This window comes from Diospyros lotus, chromosome 8, assembly GCF_014633365.1.
Source record: "Diospyros lotus cultivar Yz01 chromosome 8, ASM1463336v1, whole genome shotgun sequence".
Taxonomy (NCBI): domain Eukaryota; kingdom Viridiplantae; phylum Streptophyta; class Magnoliopsida; order Ericales; family Ebenaceae; genus Diospyros; species Diospyros lotus.
This window is the reverse complement of record NC_068345.1, coordinates 864,835-891,632: the sequence shown is the minus strand read 5'-3', so window position 1 is coordinate 891,632 and position 26,798 is coordinate 864,835. Positions and strand designations below refer to the sequence as shown.

At 35.3% G+C, this 26,798-nt stretch overlaps 3 protein-coding genes and 1 non-coding gene across 5 annotated transcripts; all 4 read right to left on the bottom strand.

Moving 5' to 3' along the window:
* Positions 1–1,072: 1,072 nt before the first annotated feature.
* On the bottom strand, positions 1,073–1,145 carry TRNAA-AGC (transfer RNA alanine (anticodon AGC)). The gene has a single exon. It is a non-coding gene; the product is annotated as a tRNA-Ala (tRNA).
* Positions 1,146–5,118: 3,973 nt separating this feature from the next.
* On the bottom strand, positions 5,119–6,500 carry LOC127808201 (zinc-finger homeodomain protein 2-like). Its single transcript, XM_052346624.1, has 2 exons — positions 6,192–6,500; positions 5,119–6,097 (listed from the first exon to the last, which is right to left on the bottom strand). Exon 2 carries the CDS (start codon positions 6,082–6,084, stop codon positions 5,320–5,322), a length of 765 nt encoding a protein of 254 aa, XP_052202584.1. The 5' UTR covers positions 6,085–6,097; positions 6,192–6,500; the 3' UTR covers positions 5,119–5,319.
* A 7,601-nt stretch (positions 6,501–14,101) lies between these two features.
* LOC127808424 (uncharacterized) lies at positions 14,102–16,328 on the bottom strand. Its single transcript, XM_052346957.1, has one exon. It carries the CDS (start codon positions 16,015–16,017, stop codon positions 14,104–14,106), a length of 1,914 nt encoding a protein of 637 aa, XP_052202917.1. The 5' UTR covers positions 16,018–16,328; the 3' UTR covers positions 14,102–14,103.
* A 2,293-nt stretch (positions 16,329–18,621) lies between these two features.
* Positions 18,622–24,242, bottom strand: LOC127808075 (DNA-3-methyladenine glycosylase-like). Of its 2 annotated transcripts, XM_052346424.1 has the most exons (3): positions 23,387–24,242; positions 22,934–23,254; positions 18,622–19,173 (listed from the first exon to the last, which is right to left on the bottom strand). In XM_052346424.1, the coding sequence occupies exons 1-3, from the start codon at positions 24,007–24,009 to the stop codon at positions 19,152–19,154; spliced, it is 966 nt and encodes a 321-aa protein (XP_052202384.1). In that variant the 5' UTR covers positions 24,010–24,242; the 3' UTR covers positions 18,622–19,151. The 2 variants fall into 2 exon arrangements, with proteins under 2 accessions (XP_052202384.1, XP_052202383.1); XM_052346423.1 differs by having other exon boundaries at positions 22,934–24,241.
* Positions 24,243–26,798: the final 2,556 nt, after the last annotated feature.

Genomic DNA, 26,798 nt, shown 5'->3' with positions numbered 1-26,798 from the left:
GACCCGCCCAACTAACCGGACAGACTGCAGTGCGCGATGGCCTAGAGGTTCGCCATCTCGCAAAATCTAGATGCCCTGAAGACAAACGCCATGCTCCGGTCACATGGAGGCTCCGGCGACTGTTCACACAGGATACGACGATTGGCTCCAGTGAACGATGACCACGAACGATCGAATCTGACAGAACTCTCAAAGGCACTTGCTCCCTGTGACAAACAGAACTCCGGAGAGAAACCAGACACAAGAAGAAACACTCAAGTGGGCGATGCGAACGACAAAGCCCGACTAATCTTATATAGCTGAGTCGAGGGCACCGAACAGTCGCTATATTCAGGCCGGCATTGTACGTCGGCATAAATTTCCAACGCTTGAGGCAACCAAAGTGATAGAAAACAATATCTCAGAGTCTACTCGAAATCCCGCACGAGCTCAGAAAACAAAACAACGCTGGAGGAAAGAAAGGAAAGGAAAAAGAAAAATAAAATAATTATTATCTAAATTTTCATAAATATATATATATATATATATCGTCAACCAACCCGCCCAACTGACCGGACGAATTGCGGTGCACGAGTAAGTAGAGGCTCCCCCGCTCGCAAAATCTGAATATCCCTAAGGGGCCAAGAGAATAACATCCGAATCAATCATTCTGATCACCGTGTTGAGCATATATACCTGATACCTGTGTACAGGCGAATTGAGATAGGATGCGCGTTGAAAGACGCCTATTCTGCCGGAAAGCAAGATCGAACCAGCATCACGACATTTATTGTGTATCCAAGGCCAGAAAAAGCGCAGAAACAGATCGGATCTGACCTAAGAAATCAGGTCGACCATTCTAAACATCACATTCTAGCCAACCAAATCCAATTTCTAGCAAAAAGTTTAATACTAATCAGAAATCGAAGCGGCATCACGCAAAACAGAGAAACTCTTATCTTACTTACACAAAGTGATCGCAATAAACCGCAGAGAGAAGACGCGTGGAAAAAGATCGAAAGGCAGCAATAAACTGCAGAGAGAACAAGCGTGTGGCGGGAAAATTGAAAGCCGGCGGCATGGTATAGATACTTGGAGATGCGGGGTATCGATCCCCGTACCTCTCGCATGCTAAGCGAGCGCTCTACCATCTGAGCTACATCCCCAGTTGATCAAGAGATTAGGACTACCTTAAATATTGAAATCCACGGGCAAAAGTTTCGTGGATCAGACCAATGGGAGAATGCCACATGTGGATCAGCAAGTCAACTAAAATTTGTCGCTTAATTAGGATAAAAATATACTTAGTCTCTAGAAATTTTCTATGTACACAAAATAGAACTTTTTCTACTCTTAAAGTTGGGGTAACTTTAAGAGAGTGCGATTTTGTACACCTTATTTAACTATGGTAATTTTACTTACCGTTAACTTAAAAGGAGAGCACCACAATGAGGAGAAGTACGATTTTGTACACCCCATTTAATTGGGATAACTTTACCCACCGTCAACTTAAAATACCCATCGTTAACTTAAAAGGAGAGCATGACAGCGAAGACGAATGTAATTTTGTGCACCTTGTTTAACTGGGATAACTTTTACACACCGTTAACTTGAGAGAAGAGCACGACACTTAGGAGAGTTATTGGACAATTGGGAATGAAATATATTTAATTGATTTTGCGCGTCCCAATGTAGCAGCTCGCCCAACTAAACATTTTTTATCTCATTCTTTCACGCGACACTTTCTCTCTCACTCTCTTTCCAGCAACTCTCTCTCTCTCTCTCTCTCTCTCCCCAGTAGTGGCTTTCCATCTCTGGTGTCCCCTCTAGTAGAGGTCTCAATGTTCCTTCCACCTTTAGCATCCTCTCTCTCTAGCATGTCATCCATATCCACCTTTGGTGTCGTTAGTCCCCACCAACAACGATCGCGGCGTCCTTTCTACCTTCGGTGTCTTTTCTCTCTTTAGCGTGTCATCGGCCTACAACAGCATGATAGGTTTGTAATGTTATGACACATACGCAAAAAGGGGTGAATTAGATAATTTAAAAACTTGAAAAACTTTTTGATCTAATTGAGATTTTAGTGATTTAAAACATAAAACATACAAAATGACAAATGTAAAACTTAAAGAATGTAAAACAAGAAAAATAAATATATGAACCAAGTGAGGAAAAAAGAAATACTTGAAAATATAAATAGATCAAAGAACACAAAAATTTATAATGGTTCAACTTAATCAAGTCTAGTCCACTACCTTAGTTCCTTATTAAGGATTTTAAATCAATTCACTAAAATCTCCTACTTGATCCCAAGTAGACTTTCTAACTACACAAGTTAGGAAATACAATCTCTTACTTACACAAGGTAGAAAATACAAGCAATGTTCAATAGAGAGAAAAATATAAGAGATAGAATCTCATAGTTACAAAGATCTCTCAAATAAAAACAAAATGCTTGAAGGATAAAATACAAATTAAGATCAAACCCTTTGAGAGAAAATATTAAAGCACAAAAACAATTGAGATGATGTAAATAATTTTTAATCTCTCTTCACTTCATTCTCATCCATTTACCTCTTCAAGTTCATCCATAACTTGTATTTATAAGCATTTCAAGAGCCTTATCCAAAATTAGCCATTTTTTGACCGTTAAAGTTTTAAAAACTAGCCATTGGAGGATTTCAGTGATTCAAACTGTCGACAAAAGAAACAAGTTAATCGATAGATTCAAGCATTAATACAATACTTAGTCGACAAAACAAAAGAGTTAGTTGACAGATGGAATGAATTAATCAACAGATCAAAGGAGTTAGTTGACAGATCTAAGGAATTAGTCGACATATCAAATAAGTTAGTCAACAGATGGCTTGAGCTTAGTCGACAGATACAGTAGTGTTAGTCGACAGATGATCTTGAATGCATTAAAAAATAATTTCTTTTAAAAGATATTTTATTGAAAATTCATTTTGAATCAATTAAAAATATAATATTTCAGAATACTATAAGAAATTTATCATAAGATATTTTGGCATTGGATTTAATTTTTATTTAATAATTTTTTATCAAATAGAAATATAATATTTCAATTGCATCAAGATTTAATTGTATAATGAAATTAATTTTGGTGCTTAATAAATCATATAAAAGAAATTTAGAGCACAAAGTGAATGCAAATTAATAAAGTAATTTCATTATAAAATACAATTGAATTTTATTATTAAAATCATGTCAAAGACAAAAACATCAATCTATAAAGGGCATGCATAGTCTTTTCCTTTCGAAAATGTTTTGCTTAATTTATCTTATAGTTCAAAATCAATTTATAAAAATAATTTAGGAGATTCTTTTAAATCTTAATACTTGTTTTTGCAAATCTCCATACATATAATTTGTAACACACCACTTTCTCAAGCATGTTATAACTTAAGAAATTACAGATATATATATTTTTCTTAAAAACAATTTCAATATCATATTAATTCTCAAAATTTCTCATTTACCTACCTAGTATGAGAACTATTATACACCATAAATGTTAGGCTAGGTATTCACCAATAGCGGAAGTATGAATCGAACCTAAGCATACATCGAACCATATTAATAATACATGATCGCTTCGGACATATCTCATAATCAAAGACTATTCATCAACAGAATATAAGTTTTTCAACATAACTTGAAATATAACATAACATAACCAAATCTTCATGAATAAGCAGAACATCGGATCTACACGTAGAATTCATTGGCCACGTCATCACGTGCCTCGAACTCTAATTTTATCATTAACTACAAATAAGATTATACATCATCATTTCTCAAAATGTTGAGAATTCGATGTAGCATAACTTAAACACATAGGCTACATAACATTAAATTATTATATCTTGTACTTTGCTAAGTGTCATCTAAGTAAGGGAACAATAAACATATTTCGTGCATAAATGCAACATAACATCATTTTTTTGTTTGACTCGACCACACCCAATTGCTACTCTCCATTTTAACAGTCTTCTTACCAGGCCGAGATATATGAGTGCACATTTGGCAGAGTAGTGACGCCAGTCTTGAATCTCAAACCCTTGTATGTTGCATGATCAATAATATCATCATGAACATATACATAATTCATCATCAATACATATAAATGCGCTCCACATGATGCATGACATAACATGTCAATATGATAGAATCATTTGCATAAAACTAATTTTGGGTTGAACCACTTATCTTTTGAACGAAATTTAGAGCACCTCGAAAAACGTGCATTACCTCGATTTATATGTCCGACCTTAATTTTTGTGCCAAACTTATAGACCACTTAATCTCAAGCTACAATGATCCCTAGATACAATATTTATTTCAAATAAACATAAATATATATTTTTAATAATTTTTTGATAATTTCTTCTATTTTTCTCTACTTTTTCTCTCTTAATATTTTAAATAAATACCACTTTAAGCATTTTCTCTAAAAAAAATTTTACAATAATTCATAATATTCTAATAACTTTAAAAGAAAATTTCATAACTTATCTCGACGCTTCATTTGCATGCATAATGAGATTGGTCATTGCGAAAACTAAGAAACTCAAAAACTAAACAACAAAAGGTTGAACACAAATTTCTCTTATTTTATTTTTCTTAATTTTTTAGAATTTTTTTCAAAATTTTGTTTACACTTAAGGGTAAAAAAAATTGGTCAAAAGTCCTCATCTTTCCCATTAAATCAAGTTGAAGGGGACAACCAAGTACACGCTATTACGCTAATCCTCTCTATTGTTATAGGACTGACAATATTCTTAATTTCTTAAAGAAACTTTGATCCTTAAACCATAAACCCTCTTAACTTCACTCAAATATGCGCCCCCGTTGCATTGGGCTATGTGCCAAAATCGTGCTTGGCAAGCTGCAAGCGGCAAGGCTGTTGAGTTGGCTCACATTTTTGGGTCAAAACAGCTGTCTGATTTCTCCATTTCCAGCAGGAAATGAAGCAGCTTTGCAGCGATGGAGGAGACCAGAAGTTTAAGAAGTGTAACCCTTGAAAACCCCCCAGAAAATGAAGCAGAAGAGCAGAATTATCTTCGTGCATCTCCTCCCTTGATGCAGTAGTTATGAAGAAATGGTGAAGATCATGGAGAAGATTCCCGTGAAAATCAAATCAGAACTTAAAAAACATGATCAGATCAACCCAAGACGAAGCATGCATATATCTAAATAGATAGATATAGATATAAACAGCAAGAAGCTAATCATTGAAATCCATGTCTTTCTGAATCTCTATACAGAACTCATCACCAATATCCTAGGGATTTGGAATATGATTTTGCTTGATGAAGATCATTCTTGCGGCTGGCTTTGTTGCTTCTTGGAAGACGAGGTCTTGTTGTTGTGCATCCAAACCTTGAAAACCTGTCGCTTGACGCCAACTTCGGCGCAGAATCGCTGCACTTCGGCGTCCTCTTCCCTCGGAATTCGCCATCCCACCTTCTCGGCGAACTCCAGCATTCTGTCCTTCTGCTCCTGCGTGAACTTCGTCCGGAATCGCTTCTTCGACAGCACGAACGGCGGGGGCGGGGGCGGCGGAGCGTTGAAGTTCAGATCCTCGCTCGAGGAGTCGCTGCCGCCGCCGCAGAAGGCTACTTTGACGGGCGGGACCATGGAGGTGAAGTAATTGGCGTTCATATGCGGCGAGATTTTTAGCTGCGGCGACGGCAATGGCGGCGGGAGGTGGAGTGGGTGCAGCAAGGCGGCGCCGGAGGCGGAGTCCTTGCGGTGGAAGCTGCGGTGGCAGCTGCAGGCGGCGCACTTGAGAGCCTCCGCCGTGCCGTCATCGCCGCCGGGCATGAACTCGCCGCAGCCGTCCAGCACCTTGCCGCCGACGCTCGCCGCGTGGTTCTTCATGCACTCTTTGTATCTAGCGCCGCCGCTAGCCGCCGGGATTGCGACTTTGAGGCTGGACCCACTTGGCTTGGGCTCAATTCTTTCGCCTCCGCCGCCGGTCAGCCGATCTGGGTTCGAAGTTCTGTTTCGAACTTCGCCTTCCAAGGACTCTCGAAACGCGGGATTGTAATCCAGAAACCCTTCCTGGCCTTTCATTTCCATTATCCTAGTTGACCTAAAATCCAGACACCAAATCAAGAAAGGAAATTAATTGAACAAGTGTGGATCTTGAACTGGAATAAGTTCATGAAATGGGGCCCCAACTCTACCTTAGAAGCAACAGCTCCACCGCCACCGCCGGAGCCACCGGCTTTAAGAGGGGCTGACTGAGTTAACGCTGCTTCAATGCTTCCAACAAGCCAGCCGAGCGTGGAATCCAACAAGCGACAGCTTGGTTGCCTGTGGTGAAACTTGAGGGGATCCGGGCTGATAAAAAAAGTGAGAATGGATAGTGATATCCAGTCATATATTCCAGTTTTTAGGTCTACCAGTGAAATATTTTTCCCAGAAAATAAAGAATTTTCCGGGAAAATAAGGTTTTAGAAATGGGGGTACGGGTTGAGGCCCAAACAACCGACAAGGTCATGTTGCATCCATTGCCACACTCTGACAACTCCATAGGCCCCATCACTGGCGGCCCCCTTCCATTATTGGCTGCTTGCCCCCCATTCAAAGTCCCGTTGTCTTGCTGCCTCCACTCTAATTGCCCACCAAATCTCTGGTTTAAGAACAATTAGGGCCAGTTTAGAATTAGAACAAAGAAAATTGAAAAAAAATATGAATTTGAGTCCAATTATTAAAAAAAAATAGAGTTACATTTGAGCTAAGAAAATTCCAGTCTAACATTTTAGAAACAAAATAAATTATTTTAAAAAATTTAAAAACTAAATTGATCAAATATTGACGATAATATTTTGAACGGTCACATAATAAAAAAAATAAAAAACAAAGACAACATCCACCAAGGACTTGTCTATGGAGCTCCCCGAAGCCATCCTCCCGTTGATATCCTGGACAAGATTCAAGTGGCGCCCAACGTCGAGTCGTCCCAACCTCACCACCGGCCTTGTCATCCAATTAAAACATAATTTTAAAACATTATCTATAATTTTTTTTTGTTAAATGTAGTGTTCTATTAGGACCCAAAGAGGAATTTTTTGCATAATAAATTTTACATATCAATTTATTGAATTATAAAATTAAATTAAAATCTCTCAACACTAACTAAATTGTGAGCTCTTAGCTAAAATCACGTAACTTTCAATCTCTCCAACACTAAATTTATTAGAGTAGGTAGCTAGCTTGATTCAAATGATAATCGATCGAACCAAAGTGATTGAATCATCTAAATTAATCGAAATCGAACTAATCGAATTTTGAGCTGTTGTAATCGAACTGAAAATTGAATCGAAATTCTTACCAAAAAAAATTGAACCGAACCTAATAAAAGAGAATTGGGTTGTAAGTTTAGTTCAATTTTTTGATTAATAATATCAAAAAATCAAAATAAATAATCAAAACTCTTGAAAAAAAATAATTAAATTGAATCAAAATTAATAATCAAATTAAATTAAATAAATAAAAATATTTATAAAAAAAATAATCGAACCTAAACAAATCACTACTGATAATAAATTAAATCAAATTGAGCGAATTTATCAGTTGGATTCAAGTAATTCAATTTACACGAACTCTACTCTTGCAGGGTACACTTCTGACGTGGTATAATAAAGTTTGGAGAACAGTGGGTGAGGGGTTGTCTTGTTGCGCCGAGGGGGATAACGTGCGCCTTCTCTGCCCCCACTGACCCTTTTCCCCAAGCAACGTATGTCTGTGATGCAATCGATTCGATGCCCCCCCCCCCCCCCCCCCCCCCCCCCCCTCTCTCTCTCTCTCTGTGGTGAGTCACCGAAGAGTGTGAGTGAGCTTCGGTACTTGGGGGGGCGGCGTTCTCTATCAGTTGAAAGTGGAGCTGCATCCTACTACTTCGCCAACTGTATATATCAGCTTCCCTCACTCCACTCCTATTATACAATATTATTATTATTATTATGTTTTTATAATTTTTTTTTTTTTTTTTGGTAAATTCATACAAAGTAACACCCCTAACTCGATGTTAGCAAGCAAGAGTTGTCTTTTTTTCATGTGTCTTAATAAAAGTTTATTAAAAAAAAATAATTTATTTTTTCAATAAATATGATAAAAGAATTAAGAAAATATGACAATCTCCCGAAAATTCTAATAAGTTATGGAAGACTATAATATCTCAGAGCTTATTATATAAATTTTTTCTCTTTTGAAAGGTACTAAATAAAGTACAAATAATATAATTCAAACATCTAAAAATATCTTCTAGAATTTCGTAAAAATAATATACAATATTCATAGAAATATTAATACTGATAATCCCAAAATATCAAGATATAAAATATTCATAAGAATTTTAATTATAGTGAATCTCATAATACTAGAGATAATTATCACAAAATTTATGCCCATTTATAAATAGATCAATCATCCTAAAGAAAAGTTCAATCCAAAATAACTTTTTGAATTAAGAATGATAACTAGAATCGTGTAAAATTGCCCTCTTTTGAGGGAGATTCCGAATAAATTGTAAATAAAATAATTTTGACATGTAAAATCTCTCATAAAGTTTCATGAAAAAAATAAATATTATTCATAAAAATTATAATTTTAATAGATCATGAAATATCAAGATAAATATTATTTATAAAATTTTTAATTATAATGGATATCGAAACACTAGGATACTTATTTCAAAGTCTTATACTTTTTTATAAATATATAAACCCTTATTTCAAAAAAAGATACGCATTTAATACTAATTTCAATATTACATTTAAATTTCTAGTGAATTTTAGTACTTAATCATCGAAATATTTATGCAAGGCTGCCCTACGCCCTTTAATCATTCTTTCTTTTACAAAATTTAAACGACTTGACAATAACGTTCCCAATAAATAAATTCATTAACACTTATAAATAGTTACAAAGTGTCGCTATTAATAAATTAATTCTCATGGATGTTGATATTAAAGTTCTCTATTGGTGGATAATATTCAATTTGAGTTATAATTGTTGTTGGAGAGATGAATTTGCCAATCTAATTAAAAAGAAAATGCTACTTAATTACTCAATTTTAATATTTGAGATAACACTTATGTATTAATGTATCATGTTATGTATTATATTAATGTAAATGTATAATATATTAATACAGAATATCACATCAAGTGTTAAATTAAATATCTAATCAACACGCATGGGGAAAAATATATAAACATAATAATTAACAAAAATTCTTCTAAGTTGTAATAAATGATTAAAGTTGGACATGTTTCATAAATAAAAGCTGCTAGAGAATTGTGGTACAAAAGGGTGAAAGAAACTGAGACAGACAGCGCCATCTCAATGGCAATAATGAAAAGCGAGAACACACCAAAATGGCATAAACGCCAAGCCAGCCAGCCTCAGCTCAAACTCCACCGCCATGTCTGTACGCTTTGCCAAGGATTGCGACGGCAAATGCCCGTATGGACAGCTTAGTTGGTTAAGAAGAAGACATAAAATTTCTTTCGTGGTGAATTTTGGATCAAGATCGAGGATCGAGTCTTGTAAATGACAGTGTAGAAGTATCTCTCTCCAAAGTGAGGGAGATTCCTTGTGCGCGATGAGACCGAGTTTAGTCACTGCGTCCGATTGAGTCACCATAATTAATCTTCCCTCATGTCCTATCAAGCCTGATGTGAGAGGCGTTCAAAATAAACGATTTCACCTTTTGAACCAAGGATTGCGACGACCAAGGCTCGAGCGCTTCCAACACCCATTCATCAAACCATCGAGATCATCTTAGTTTATTATTTGTTTATGTGTCAAATCAATGTTTCCCCTGTTGTACTTCCACATTTTTTCATGCGATTTTTTAATTTTTTTGGTTATTTTAATTATTTATATTTTTTAATCAATTTAATTTTAATATTTTAATTTTTTTCTTATAATAATTTAATTTTTTTATTATTTTAATTACATCATTATAATTATATTCTTAAGTTAATTTAACATATATATATATTTTAATATGTAAAAAAAGATAAAATGAGATAAGTCGGTATTTTATACATATTAAAGTATATGAGTTAAATTAATTTAAAAATATAATTAAAATAATAAAAATTAAATAATAAAAAAAATATAAATATAAATTTCACCTTTATTTAAACGTAATCAGTAATCAATGGTGAAGTAGTAGCATAAGAAAATGGTACAAATAGAGTTTTTAAATGGGTATGAGTAAGAAAAGTGTTCAATTGGTTCAGACTGACTCTTAATTAGACCCAATTAAAATTAGAATTGATAAAAAAAAAAAAATTGAATTAAAGACTAGATTGGATAAGGGTAGGACTGGACCGAACCAGCCCAATTATGTAGTGTATGTATGCAGTGCATAACTATTGTATTTATTTAATCTTTGGTTTAAAATTAGGGTTAAACTGAACTTATTCAATTTTGGACTAGACTCGATTTTTCAATCCAATTTTTTGATCTAGATCGAAATTTAAACACCTCTAATAGCTACATTTTTCACGTATTCAAATATGGGTACTGTTATTCCACTTTAAAAATTAATTATCATGATTTGAGAAAAAATATTAGTAAAGGTGAAAAGAATTTGACACGTAGTTACTTGACTTAGTTGACGTTATTAGGTTAGTTGATTTTTAATAGTTGTTTTTAAAGGTAATCAAATTTTGGTCTGAATCGAAAATTTGAATTAAACCGAGAGACCTTGGTTTGGTCTTTTGATCCTAATATTAATCATAACTAATTTTTAATCCAAAATCTTTATGATTTTTAGTTAAACACCCCCTTAGTTCTTTTGTAAATCACAATCAGATTTTAATAATTTAGTGTAAATTTTGGTTAAGCGTGGGTTAACGTCGCCAATCCCTGCTTGAACCCAAACAAATTTCGTATTTTGTAAATTTCAGGAGAGGCTCAGCCAATTGGGCTAAGTCGATCGATTTTTGGGCTCAGATATGGGCTTTGGAATGGGTAAAAAAAAAAGGGCTGAATCCAAGCACGGACCTATCAGTTGTTCAAGTAGATTAGAACCTATTTATTGCTCATTTTCTATTTTTGGTTAAAAACTTCAAAATACAAACCCCAAGAAAACTATATTTTTGTTAATGTACTTTTATGTTTTTTTAATGAATTTTCGAATTTTTCATTATTTCGATTAATTTTTATATCTATATTTTTAAATTAATTTAATTTCTATATTTTAATCTTTTCTTTGTCTAGCAATTTAAATTTTTTATTATTTTAATTATATATCTAAATTTGTATTTTTAAATCAATTTAATTTCTATATTTTGACATAAATAAAGTATGATATGTATTTTGTTATTTTATTTTATATTTTTTTATATAAAAAAGTATAAAAATTAAATTAATTTAAAAATATAAGTTTAATAGTGTAATTGAAATAAGAAAAAATTTAAATTATAATTAAAATAATAAAAAATTTAAATAATTATACAAAAATTATAAAACTACGAAATAAAAATATGAATATTCACATAAAATATTATTTTTAACTTAATTTTCTTTTAAAAAAATTAAAAATTATGAATTTTTTATTATTAATTAATAAGAATGTTTAAAAATTAAAAATAATATATAATTATTATATTTTATTTAAAAATAAAATATATTAAATAGTTAAGGACACTCTTAACAAATAAAATATAATTTTTAAATTTGATTATATACTGCTTAATTTAAAATTTGAGATGGAAATAATTTTAGTTTTATATTAGAGACATCCCGACGGTTGTGGCGGCGGAGCAAATCCAGCAGCGTCGTCCCGACGGAAGTGTTTTCAATGGTCACACGGCCGGAGAAGGAGTCGACAGCCGCCGAGGACTCGTCTTCGGAGCTCCCCGAAGCCATCCTCCGGTTGATGTGCCGGACAAGATTCAAGTGGCGCTTGAAGTGGAGTCTCCCCAACCTCGCCGCCGGCCTCGTCATCTTTCTGAAAAGCGCCGGCGGCCACCCCAACCTCCACCGGTCTACTTTCATCAAACTCCAACAGCAAGATTTCTCTCTCCACAGCTCCGCCAAACACGGCCTCCCATGGCTGATCGATTCCTGCAATGGCCTCCTTCTCTACGCCAAGAACGACGGCAAGATCGTAAATAACTGGAATTACTTCATCTCCAGCCCTCTTCTCGACCAATTCCTAGACCTCCCTCGCCGTTTCAGGCCATCAATCTTGGTACACGAAACCCTAGTTTTCGATGGCATTCACGTCGATCAGTTCAAGGTTGTTTCCTGCTTCTGCCAAGAAGTTGATATCGATAAAGGAACCATTGCCTGCCAGATTTTCTCGTCAATAAAATGGGAATGGAAAGAACGCCAAGCGCCATTGTTGAACTCGCATCTCCTGCAACAAGACGGCTTCCATTTTGGCCATTGTTTAGGCAAAAACGTCCATGGAAGGAGCAGAATTTACTCGATATGGAGCCTTTGCGTGCTAATTTACGCCGACGAAGGGGAATTCTTTGAGCTCGTTGAACTTCCGACAAGCAAAGCCAATTGGACAAGAAAAGCACGAGATTTTCTATCTCAATTTCTATGGGAATCCGAGGGGAATTTACATTACTGCGAACCAACAGATGAAGGGTTTTCTGTGTGGATATACTGTGAAGATGAACATTGGCGGTTGAAGTGGAGAATTGGGCTACATGAACTGAGATCAAGAAGTGAAAAAATGGGTAATTCAGAGGTTGAAAAGATGAAACTGAAAGTGGGTTCGATCAGGCCATGCGCGTTTAATGAAGAGTTGCAGGTTTTGTACTGTTTGCAGGTGGCGGCAGGAGCCATTGTTACTTACAGCATTGAGAGTGGAGAAATGGCCAAAGTTTGGAGCTTTGGTAAGCCAGGAGAGGATTATTCCATGTGCTATATCTTTGATTTTCTGTTCAATTCTGTCAATTTGTTTCAAGGGAAAAAGGATGAAATAGAATGCATAAATAGCTTAGAACAACGTTAAATTTTAGCTTAACGAAAAGTGATCATATGGGTTTACATCCAAGATTATGATTGAGTGAGCTGTAGAGTTGAATTGGAAGATCACACATTGGCTATTTTTGCATTCTTTTTCTTCTTTGTTTTTTGGATTCATTTGCTTATTAATGAAGGTTTTATGGTCTATCACTACCCAACTGATGATGCAGTTATGTTCTCTTTGAGTTTTTTTGATTTCATGGTTGTTCAAGTGATCATCGAACTTGTCTAAACTAGCTCTTTTTGCAAACAATGAGAACAAGATCTAATCCTCTAATGGATCCTCTTAAACTCAACCCAGTCATTATGCACAAAAATAATGCAAACCTTTATACAGACAAATTAAGGAATTAGTATGGGATAGAATAAGACCACATGAATAATCGAATGTGATCCTTTTGATGAATCAGACGAACCATACAAGGGGATAGGCTTGGGCCTAGGCCCGTCTAGGTGCTTGTTAGAGTTGTCTTGGGTCAGATTTTTGGATACACCCAATTCTTCAAATCCCCACTATCTTGCGCCTCAATCTTAGATTTAGGTTGTTATGGGCTTTTTTGTTCCACTTCAAGAATTGGAACGCCCATCATCACTTACAATTTTCTCATTTTTGTTATTATTAATAAAAATTTACAAAATATAATCATCATTTTCATATTATAACAATTTTTGGGAATAATGAAAATGCTTTTTAATTTGGTGCTTTTTCCCCTTAAAATTGAACTATTCATGACAAGTTATTTTTCATAATTTTTGAAAATTGAGTCTTTTTGTCTGACCACCCCATAATTTAAAAAAAAAAAAAAAAGTCTGAGCAATGGTAGCAGATCTTAGCTTGATGTTGCATGGTTTCATTGTTATAGCTAGATAGGAAATCTTTTGGTCTTGTGAGCATTAAAATAATATGGGTGATTTTAATAATATTTTTAATCAGCATATAAAATCCCAATGCTAAATATGCAATGAATTGAAGAAGCACAAATCACACACACACACGCACATATACTTATAGTTGTACTAATTCTATGTAAAATACTACCTAAAAGAGACAAAAATAAAAGATCATAAATAAATAGGCAAAAAGCCTTCTTATAGAGATGAAAGTAGGGAGGGATGAGCTGCAGCCTTTGTAGAAGACAAAAATACCCTTCCCCTTTGTTCATCTTCCACCTTTCTTCTCCCTTCAAATGAATCAACTGTCATCCCTCCATTAGCATGATCATCATCAAAATGCATTTGCATAACAACATCCATTTTCCCCTCTAAAAGCTTATCCTTAGCCAACCATCTCTGTATCTTCCCAGATGTGGTCTTTGGAACACTTGCACACTTCACAAGCACAACCAATCCAACATCAACCTTTACAATCTCTTCCTTCTTCACAGCTTCCTTTATTCCAACACAGATCCTCCTCAAAACCTCAGTTTCTCCCACCCTTCTCTGCAACTCAGCAACAAGAGCAACTTTCCCTGAAGGATTAACCATGAATGCGGCAAGGCAACCAGGCCTCAGAAACTGTGGACAGCTTCCATAAGCTGCAGTCTCTATGTAATGGGGATGTGCTTCTTGTCCATTCTGGACAGGAATTGTATCCGACGATCGGCCGGTGACGAAGAGATATCTCTCTTCTCCCTTGACAATACCCCTATCTCCAGTTCTGATAAAGCACTGGCTCAGCCTGTTTCTCAGTCTTGCTTGAAAAATTTCTCGGGTTAATGAAGGGTGGCCAAGGTAGCCTGAGGCATTGCTTGGAGATGAAACCCATATCTCCCCCTCACTCCCATCTTCAACTGGCTCATGTGTCTCTTCATTCACAACCAGGATCTTGATTTCTTCTTCATCATTTCCATTATGATCAGAACCAAGCCTGGCACTGGGCAACAGCTTGTTGTGACTTGGGAAGCTGCCATTGTTGCGGCTGCCTCTCCAAGCAGTGGAAACAAAAGTGCAGCTCTCTGCTAAGCCGTAAGATGGAGAGATGGAAGATGGGTTCAGCCCAAAAGTCCTAAAAACCTCCACAAATTCATCAACTGCTGCCTTGTAAATAGGCTCATTGATAAGGATCAAATTGTTCAGGCTCCAAAGATTCACAGCCACATCGCCCTCACTTACCCCGCCTCTCTTCACCACAAGTGGCAACGTGAAAGATGGAACTGGGGTGCAACTTGCCTTGTATTTGGTTATCAGCTCCAGCCACAGCCTCGGCCGGGTTATGAACGCTGCGGCGGACGTCAGAATGCAGGTCGCTCCGGCAGCAATTGTCAGCAGTAGGAACATCAGTCCACAGTCATGATACTGAGGAAGCCAAGAGACAATCACACTGTTTGGATGAAGATCATACGCCTTCCTGGCTGCTCTAACATTGTGGGCTGCAGATCCTGCAGAAACAAGAACCGGCTTCGGTATCCCAGTTGCACCAGAAGTGTACTGAATTAGATAAATCTCATCTGGTCTGCAGCCGTTATAAGACACAAAATTTGACCCCATTTCCACTTTCCTGTTCATAATATCCTCAGTAGCCAGCCATTTAGGCTTCTGTAACATCTCAAACAGCTGCCCTGACCTAGAAGAACAAACATAGTTCTGAACATGTTTGATGTAACTAGAGCTGGCTATGGCGGCTCTGGGCTTTGCCTGAGAGAGAATTCTCAGAAAATGGTGGTGGCTGTTGCCCAAGAAAGCCAGGTCAGGAGGCATAATGGGTATGGCCAAAAGGCCAGCTCTTTGGCAACCAAAGATGAGCTCCACAAGCTCCAACCCTGGTGAGCAGAGAATCACAACAGTGTCACCCCTCTGCAGTGGAATCAGAAGCCTCTCAGAAATGGATTGTGCTGAGTAATTGAGGTTCCAATAGGTGAGATTTGAACCTTTTTCCACACCATCTTCATCCCAAATGAAGGCTGGCTTGTTCTTGAAAGCCGGAAGATTAGCCCATATGGGGAGATACTGATCAACCACTGGTTGATCAGGGAAGTAAGGATCGTAGTTCTCGAAGCTCATCATTGCTTGCAGCAACACGACTCCCTTCAGTGCATTATATAGAAGGATTTTGAGCTGCAGATGAGGTGTTCGACGCCGGTCCTCAGGGAAGATTTTTAAAATGGTGAAAGCGAATTACGCGGAGATATTCCATAGGAATATCCCAGATGGATTAGTAATTAACGTCGCGTTGTTGATGTCTAAAACTGTTTCTTCGTTAACTCCAATGGCGGATTGGGAACTTTTACAAGCATATGCTTAAAGCTTCAGATTGAGAAGCTGTTTTCCGTGAATTTCTTAACTTATAAAAGCTCTTGTCGTAGCCATGCACTTGTATTTTATGCAACGGCGATCCATGAGATGAGATGCCTTCTTCGAGACATTGATAACCATTTCAATCGGAGTGACATAAACCATAATAATATAAACAATGGCTCTAATTAAGACGATAGACCAGCTGATATACTATCGTTGTTTGTTGTTGAAGGTTGTGTGTGTGTCCGATTCTTTTTTGTGAATGTTTTCCCCTAATGTTTTAATTGTTGCTTAGTAGTTTCTAACCTAACCTACTAGCCAATCTCGAGACACCATATGAACTAATCTAAATGAGACACATGAACCAGTAAAGAATTGACATGCGCCACAATCCTAGTCAGTTCCCCTGAAGGCCACTTGTCAAGCATCCAAACCAGCCATGAGACGGATACCCGCATGATTAGGTGACTTTAACACCATACGCTACAACAAATTTTAGATTAAAAGATATTTAAAAATATTTTAATAGATAATTTATTAGGGCATTTTAACTATCAAGGTACTAATAATAATGTCATGTGTAATTGTGTCCCAAAAATGTATTAAGGGGCTTATAAATGTCTAAAAATAATTATAAATTTAAGTTTGTTGCGATACTTAAAAATGTCTCAAAAATTACTATAAATTTATTCTTCACATTTCCCGCAAGGCCTTCTCTGAACTCCAACTTACCCTTCCCTCAACTCGAACCCTGAACCTTTTCTTCTTCTTACACGCGAGTGATCACCTAATCTACCCATCATCTTATTAATATATGTGCATATATTAATTTTATAGTATATCTAAGTTTCATTAGAATTATTCTATTGGAACACTTAAGATTTGTCTATTACGACACTTTATCAAAGTGTCGTTTGAATTATTTTATTGGGGTATTTCAAAAATTATGCCCTATTAGATTTGTCTATTAGGGCAATTAAATTTGTCTATTAGAGTACTTTATTATCATGTCTCATTAGAATTATTTTATTAGGATATTTCTTTAAATTATGTCTTAAAATAATATTTTATAGAGCACTTAAATTTGTTTATTAGGGTACTTAATTATTGTGTCTTATTAAATTTATTATATTATGACACTTCTTTATATTATGTCTTAAAATGGTATTTTGGAGGATATTTTTTAAAAAATACCTCAATGAATCATTTTTGTTGTAGTGATATCTTAAGACTATGTCCCAAGTAAGGCCTTCAACAGAAATCCTGTTCGTTTCATGATTAATTCCTCCTATGTGTGTGGGTGCAATGTGTGAGGTACTTAAGGTGAGGGATTTCATCTTTTGCACCCAAAAAATCCTATTCATTTGGAACATCACTATACAAACTATAAGAGCCATGACTCTTTCGACGACAAATAAATATTTACTAGTCTTTTACTCGTTACTCTGCGATCATTGGAATTATCCTCAAGAGATTAAAATCCTGAACTTACAGGAAATTAACAGGTGTGGCTGCGGCTCCCAATCTCCCAACAACATCCACAGATTTAACGAGAATAGGGGACTTGTGATGTTTCTTCAGAGCTCCCTGACACGAAGACTTTTTGTTTTCCAAAATAATTAATGGTCAATTACCCGTACTCTAAAAATTATTCCCTTTAAATATGATAAAGAAAAAATCATAAAAAATGATATTTTAAATGTTAAAAGTAATGACAAGCCAATCTTCATAATGAAAGTAAGATTAATTTTTTATATTATTTGTGATTAAGAATTCTCTTGTGACAAAAAAGAAAAACAGAGAAGAATTGAGAAGTGACAAAAATGTACTCGTGTTTATGAAAACAAAAGGTGAACATATAGTAAGCTGGACCAATAAAATTTTTAAAATATTAATAAAAATATACCACATAATAATGCCATATAACACAACAGGTCATGAGTAAGTAACAATGCAATAATTACTTTGGTTGGAGGATAGGAAGCAACAGCTCATCATGCTTTTTAGGATCTCTAAAGGGCAGTGCATTTTAAAAATTAGAAATACTATTTAAAAACTTAATTTTGACACTTTAAAAATAATTTGCTATAAATTTTATATTATTAAATAATTAAATTAAACAATAATTAAGGTATAATAAATATGTTTATTTTTAAATAAAATGCATTTATTGTTTTTTTTTATTTTTAACTCTAAATTAGGCGTCCATCAACGGGTTAGATATGACCCAAATCGAACCGGACCAAATTCATGGGAAACAGAACCATCAGATCCAATTCTTTAATGGTTAAACCCAATGGATTTGGATCTAATACAGCACAGAGATCCGAACTAGTGACGGACCCACTTTAAATGTCTCAACTTATCATCAGGTTGACAAGAATTGGTTCCATTTTATGCATACGCTGATTAAAAGAAAAAAAATATGTATAGAAGGGGTGACATGCAATTACAAAACGACAAGGGAAACCAGACAGCTAAACAGAAGCTTCCAGACAGTTCCAGAAAGAAACTTCACATTTTGGAAGTGGTATTTCTGAGACACAAACTAAGGGGGGTCACAAATGTTACTATGTTTTCAGTTCAAGAAAATTCAAATAAAGATGGGAACCAGACAGGACTACCATGCAGAAGCATGAAAACATCATCAGCCTCCAAACAGTTCCACAAAGAACATGCACATTTTGGAACTTGTATTTCTGAGAGACAAACAAAGAGCCATAGACGTAACTATTTGTTTTTTTTTTTTTTTAAATGCTTATCTCCAGTACCTCAATATGATCCCACATTTTTTCACCAAGCATCTGGCGGGTATCTCCGGTGCCTTGACTCAAAGCTTTCACCTCAATGTGACTGGCAGATGAACATTTCATCAGCAAGATTTCTGATTTCTCTGATCCCATTCATTGTCCCCATCCACAGGCCCTAAATCACATAGCAAGGGAAAACAATATTAACCCAGCGAAAAAGAAAATAATGATTTTGGTATACAGCCTTGATGTGCATATGCTAAACAGAAGGTAAACAGGCTGAGATACATATCCTCTTTTCTTTTTCTCAATAAAAAAAGTTACTAAAACCATGTATCGATATAAGACTATAGTCTTGTAGCAATATAATTACTCCTGCACATGATACATTGGGTTAATCAAAACCCTCACATTCAAAAGCAAATTAGGCACAATCCAGAAGCAGGTACCTCTCAAGCGGCAACACAATTGTAGGGTTCAGGAAGCAATATCTCTGATTTTAATCAGAAATAATCTTCAACAAGCATAAATGCTCAAGTTAGTTTAGTAAAATAAGCTTGCACAACGAGGGGCCTCATAAAAATTATTTATCAACTTATTACACGGGCAAGGTAACAAAATACTATCTCCAATTCAATGTCTAGTCAACACTACATTATTATTCCATCATATCCAGTCAGTTAAATATTTTCACAATAATTTGAGGTTGGTTATATGGATTCTATTTATCCTCCGAAGCACCAATGGGCATAGTTTCCCCACAAGCATAAAGTAGCATGTCTTTTCCTTTATCATCTCAAACCAAGGTAATTTTTGGCCTTCATTCCCAATGTCACCTTCAATGGCTACTGTTTTCCTATCCAGGGAGACCAAAACATTTCAGCTGATTCCTTTTGATTTCATCTTCAGTTATTGCATGGTTAAGTACCAACCATTATTCAAGGACTTGGATGGCAAAGGTTGAGGCTAAACATCTAAGAGAATCACACTAGCAGATTTAAAATCCACCAAAAATGGCCATAACATCATTTTTTTTTTTTTTTTGACAAATGAAGTTGAGCTTGAAAAGCATGCTCAAACAGGAGTATGTCTGACAGTGTTACAAATGAGGAATGGGAAATTTGCTTTATTGAGGAAGAAAGAGTACAATGATGCATAGAATCAACATGACAGCACGCCTAAATTGGAGTGAATGTAATGGTCATAGAGATGAAGCACAGAAAAATTTCCCTGTGAGATATGTCAAATTAAGCAGTTCCAAAGGGCATCTATGTCTAACGGAGGTAGAAAGACTAAAATGACAGGTACACTCAACATAAAAAGCACACCTAGAGAGACGTGAATGTGATGGTTGTAGAGAGGAGGCAGGGAGTCTTCCTGTGAGATGTTATAATTTAGCAGTGTCAATAACTGTCAACCTCTTATGGAGAAAGACAAAGAAGGGGAAGGAATGGAGATCATTCACCTAGAACCCAGAGGGCTCATTCTCAGTTTTAAATCCACCCCCAATTGCAATCTATTTACAAACACTATGGTGATACAAGTGGGACAAGTACATGTTAGAGGAAATGGGGAGATCAGCCAGTGGGCTTGGCCAAGGGTTACTGTAGAATGGTCCCATGTAACCCCACCAACAAATAACAATGAAGGTAAGTAAGATATAGGCAAAATGAAAGAAACTGACCTTCCAATGGAATACTTGTGGCTTCCTGCAAAGTTTTCTTGTCAAGGGGAAATGAGATGAGAGAATGGATATAAATTTCTGGGATTATTCCCCAAATAAGTAAACATCAATGTCACCTTTTAGTTCTTCAACCTAGAACTATTTTATGGCAGGCATTTTATCTTTAAAGGAGTAATGCAACTTTTTGGCCAAGGACGATAATGTATTAATAATAGAATAGTAACCTTAAAAACTATTAATATATGGCATAGGTTTGAAAAGGCATTCTAACCTTAACAAAAAAAAAAAAAAAGGCATCCTACCAAATTATCTTACCAACAAGAGAGAAAATAAAAAGAAAAATAAAAATATACATGTAAAAATTTCCTGTTGACATAGACTCCTTTCTACTGTAAAGTAACAACTACCAACTTAATCATTTGATTCGTGTATTTTCATTTTGAGCGAGAGAAAGAGGAAGGAGGAGGGAGGGGGGGGCTATGGAAATTGAATCCACATTTCTTATGGATTTACAGCGGTTATTACCACAGAGGTAGGGCCTATTCACACAAGAGGAATGGGCAGGCGCACTCACACATTAGGGAGGGCTGTTTCCATAATACACCAGCTCATGAACTTTGCAAGTCAAAGAAAACAAAGTGTTCCCTAGGAATAATGGGCTTGGAGGAGTAAAGAATAATGATCTTCAAAGGAATATGCATTAGTAATCAAATCCCTTGAAAAGCAGGCGCATTGCCACATGGCACCACTAGATTGTGCCAATTATGAGTAAAAATAAGGGAAACACAAAGAGTAATATACATAGAGATAGAGTCTAGGAACAAGAAAATTAATTATCACAAAGAAGAAAAACAAAACCATGAATGACAGAAAAGTTGGCTCCTCTTAAGATCTTATCAACCTCAAAGAATGACTGCCTAAATAATCAGTGAATATTCTTACATAGCATAAAATAAATAAATAATAAAAAGCAGTTACTCATACATGGTACAGTTGGCTAAAAAACAAAATATGATTAACTTGCTTCAATATCTGCCACAATGATAGTTATATACAACAACATATCCAGCCTTTATCCCACTACACAATGATAGTTATATAAACAACAAATTTAATGGAGGGTAATTAACTTGACATACCTTTTAGGGAAACAATAATAGAGTTGGCTACGAGGCTGTAATAAAGTGCCCCACTCTCTATCTTGAAGCAGTACAAAGAAGGCCCTAACAATGGAGTTCTGATTTTTTTTTTTTTTTTTTATGAACCACATAAGACTAGGAAATTTAACATGGCATGCACATTAATTGAACAATAATTTCTACCTGTGTCAGACAAGTCTACACTTCAAACAGAAAACAAACAAACAAACCAATAAATAGTGTCTGCATAAGACAACTATGTATATATACATCCTCATTTAATGTGCATGGGTAAATTGCTCTCAATGCAGTCAAAAAACCCATTTAAAAAAAGTACCATTTTGGCAAATACAATAACTACTCTTTTCACACTACTCAAGATAAACACGCTACACCTTTTAGTTATTATGGTTCAAATAGATAAATGAATTTATCACTAAAAGTGGGGCTTGCCGACCCTGGCACAGTGTGTATTTGCACTGATGAAGTGAATTCTGATGAACATTACTAGAGCAGTTGGCAATCAAAAGAACTTAACATGCAGGACTACTGTAAATGACAAACAGAAGACACTCCAGACCTGGAAAAATAAAGGTAATGAAAGATAGAATCACAAGAAGCTACAGTAAGTTGAATTTGTTGCAAACATCGATTGACATCTAAAAAATTAGAAAAATAGCAAGCATGGGAGCAGAAGGGATACGCTTAGAAGAAAGATAATAACAATAAAAAGGAAAAATAATAGCAAAAGAAGAGTAAAGTCTGCCATAGGGTGAGAACAATTTCAGAAATATATATTTGCACAATAATTTGAAAGAGATGCTTGTAGCTTAACCTCTTCAACTATTGACTAAAACATCACTTATGCTTCTGTGATATGAATTGCCAACAATTGCAATGCAGTAAACCCTTTTTTGTTGATTCAAACTTTTAAGTTCTATGATGCAACAAGCGCAGGCAGGGGGTATAGTCAAACAAAATGAATATAAGAGTTGGCCTTGAAATTACTCGCGATTCTAAGAGGCAACGGAAATAAAAAGCTTTTAACATCACCCGAAAGTTGCAAGCATTTGAACACAGAAGCTATAAAAATAAAATGAAAGGAAAATTACCCTAGGTTGAGAATGCCATTGATAGGATCCAAAAACTGCTGCTGCTGCTGCTGTTGCTGTTGCTGTTGTTGGATCTGGTGGTGCTGCTGCTCATGATATTGTAACTGCAAACTCGTTCCGGCAGCAGCCACCGCCCCGGTACTGCAAGGCGCCCCCTTTGTTTCAGCAAGTCTCCACATGTACCATGAAGCAACCGACCGGTACGGCCTCCACTTCTCACACAGAAGCTCCATCTGCGATGGCCGAGGCAACTCTTCAAGGCCGTAAAGAAACTGAACTCCTTTCCGAATACCAAGGTCGTTTATCGGAAGAACGTCCGGTCTGTGAAGCGAAAAAATCATAAACATGTGAACTGACCAAGAACCAATGCCATTAACCATAGTCAGCATTGTGAAAAGGGACTTATCGTCCATTTCCACAATTGAAGAATCAGACAGTATCCCATTCTGGTACTTCCTCGCAAGATCGTGAAGGTAACTAGCTTTCCGAGCCGAAACGCCAATTTGCCGGAGTTGCTGAGGGGTTAGGGCAAGAACAACGTCGGGGATAACGCCAGGCTCGCCGCCGCATAGCGAGATGAAGCGAGTGTAGATCGAAGTCCCCGCCTTATACGCGAGTTGCTGGTAGAGAATGCTCTTGGTTAGGGCAAGGAACGGGGGCAGGAAAGAGTCGAATGTCGGACGGTGATAGATTTCGATCAACGGAATGAGCAGTGGATCGGCGTTCCGAAGGTGTCGGATCGCGATATCGAGTTCGCCTTCGCAGGATAGCGATCTCGCGAGGATTCTCATCACCGGTTTAGGCTGATGAGGCACAATCTTGTTCTTCGCGGATTTGGCGGTGGCACTTGATTTAGAGACTTCTACGGCACCGTCGGTTTGAGGCGATTTGCCATCGGAGTCATCGTTTGAAAGCTTCCGGAGCTTCCGAGGACGGGAAGGTATTTTAGCGGCGGGAGTAGGATTTGGAGGAGGAGCATCGGTTAGGTCGCCGGTGGCGCTGGTGGTAGTCACTCCGGCGGCGGCGTGGTCGGCCTCCGTTGGGGTTTGAGTTTGGCTTGGGGTTTCTTGGGCCATTCGTCGAATTAGCGGCTAAGTAGGCGGCGGCGGTTGAGGAGGATCACGGCGGCGATTGGATGGAATCCATCGCCAAATTACAATAACTTCGAATTTGGATTTTGTATAGTATCCAACTTCACTCCTTCCCTGGGAGAGTTGGATTTTGACACTCAATAAAAATTCTCAGATTTTCTATCCGCTTTCCCCCCGAGAAAAGAGGCTCTCTCTGAGCTACAGAGGCTCCATCTCTTCCCAGGGCCATAGGAAATTTAAATATGGAGCCCACGGTGGGCCAATTCTCAATCAGAAATAGGCTTCTTCCGGCCCAATTTGAGTGGGCCAAAGCCCAAAATTAACCCATATTAGAACAGGCGTTTGGGCCAGTGGACTTAGTGATATGATAAAGACACTGAACCCTTAAATCTCAAGTTTAATTCTTGTTATTAGTTGGATTGTGTTTCAATATATAGTTGGTTTCATTAGATTTATAATTGATTTATATTTATTTTAATATTTTGATGATTTCACTAATTTGATTAATACATAATTAAAAAAAAATTCGATTCAAAAATCACATTCACTTTAATACTCTTTGAAATGTATTTTAAAAAATAAAAATTTCAAAATATTCTTTTTTATTTTATTTTAAAAAATAAAAATTTATGTAAATACTCTTTGAAATGTATTTTTTATTTGCAACAAAATTTTTAATCTATGGGGATCAAGTTTGGGGCACCTTGCCCCTACTTCATACCTTAGAGCGATGAATAAAGTAAAAATCTCTATTCTATTAGGATACGAAGTCAAGTATTAAAGTTTAGAGTCGAAAATAAGATAAATCTATTTATCTCAATTTTATTAATAATACTAATTTTTTATTAAAATTTAGTATTAATATCGAAAATCTTTTTACTTTTTATATATAACTAATTGTGAGAAAAGACAACAGGAGACTCTAATGATGGAGGAAGATTAGGTTAAAATTTAAAAAAATAATATATTAAAATGTGGATTGGATGTAGCCCAATGACAGCTAATATTATTAGCTTTTTCATTTGCGTTAAGAAAGTCGTGGATTTATAAACCAATGATTAGTTGTAGCAGCCCACATAACTAAAAACAGCCAACCCAAAACATTATTATTAAAATGTTAATATAGTTGTCTTAGTTTACAATCGCATTGACTAATGTCACTAACCCCAAACACAACAATACTAGAGCAACAACATTGAGTCACGTTGGTCCATATGGAGATCACATATATGAAGCGACAAAAGGGTATCATTAATTTACATTTGTCGTTATTGAATTATCATATTTTATATTAATTAAAGATAAAAAATTATATGAATTACGTATATATTAAGTGATGATATTATGAAGAATACATTACTTTATATATCGATTGGTGACGATCACATATATTAAGTTGTTGAGAATATTATCACGTCTCTTACTAAATAAAGATAGAAAATCAGATAAGTATGACGAACATATATTATCGAGTATCATATGAATATAACTACCACATAATGCTTGATTTTAAAAATGATAGACTTGTATAACATAAAGAATAGAGAAGAAGAAAACAACAAAAGCATAATTGTCTCTGCCAGTGTGAATAGAGACCACATGGTCCAAATCTTGATCTCAAAGTGACATCCAAGGGACCTTGTGGCAAGGGCAAGGACAAAAAATGTTTGGCTCTGTCCATGTCTTTCTGCTATTTCCACAATCAAAATTCATAATTTCTATAGGTGTTTATTCCATCTGTGAACAACTGTGGGTACATTAATCATTCACATAGTGAAGCCAGCTCACCATTTTTTTATTTTTATATCTGGCGGTCATAATTGGTGTAGACTATGTGTATTTAGGAGTGCATAATTGATTTGAATTGACAAGATTAAAAAGGTTTTAGTTTGATGATTGAAGACCAGATTGATTATTTAGCAAATTCAAATGACATGATTTAATTCAGTTTGATTTAATTTAAATCGATTTAAATGATTGTCAAATCTTGTCTCTTAATTATTTAATAAATTCAACTGATACGATTTAATTCGGTTTGATTTAATTTAAATCGATTTATAAGATTATCAAATCTTATCTCTTTTTTATTGATTGAGTTGGTTTTAAATAAGTTCATATTTTAAAAATAATTACTAAACATACTAGACCTTAAATAATTATAGCGGTGAGAATCACACATTTGTAAAATATTCATAATATTATTTGTAAAAGAAAAAGAAAAAAATGAAGGACTAGTTCTCTTTAATATTTTTAGACCGTTTTTAGTTTTTTAAAATAATAAAAATATGTTTATTTTATTATTTTTAAAAATATATTTTTAAAAATAAAAAAAAATTCAAAACAATAAAAAATTATTTTGACTGTTCTTAGTTAAAATAACCAAAACACAAAAAAGATGGGATAATTTATTTATTTATTAATATTTTATTCTTATAATGAAAAAAATATTATAAGATTTATCAATTTAAAAAATATATATTTCTTAATAATATATTAATATTCAATAGTTTTAATTTATTAAATAATTAAATTTATTAAACAAAATATCATTAAAAAATTACCTTTAAAATTTCAAACACAACACGTTTTCTAATTTTTTTATTTTAAAAAATAATTTTTCAGGATGTGAAACATAACGCATTTTCTGTTTTTTATAAATAAATTATTAAAATAAAAAAGTTAAAAATAAATTTAAAACTTAAAATTAAAAATTTAAATTTAAATTTAAATTGAACGCAACCTAAATTAGAGTGGCGTAGGAGTTGAGGAAGAAG

Coding starts and splice junctions, on each gene's coding strand:
- LOC127808201 (XM_052346624.1), bottom strand. CDS start 6,084: ATGGAAATGAAAGGCCAGGAAGGGTTTCTGGATTACAATCCCGCGTTT.
- LOC127808424 (XM_052346957.1), bottom strand. CDS start 16,017: ATGATGAGCTTCGAGAACTACGATCCTTACTTCCCTGATCAACCAGTG.
- LOC127808075 (XM_052346423.1), bottom strand. CDS start 24,009: ATGGCCCAAGAAACCCCAAGCCAAACTCAAACCCCAACGGAGGCCGAC. Junction 19,174..22,933: donor AATGGCATTCTCAACCTAGG/GTAATTTTCCTT, acceptor TATGTGATTTAG/GGCCTGTGGATGGGGACAAT.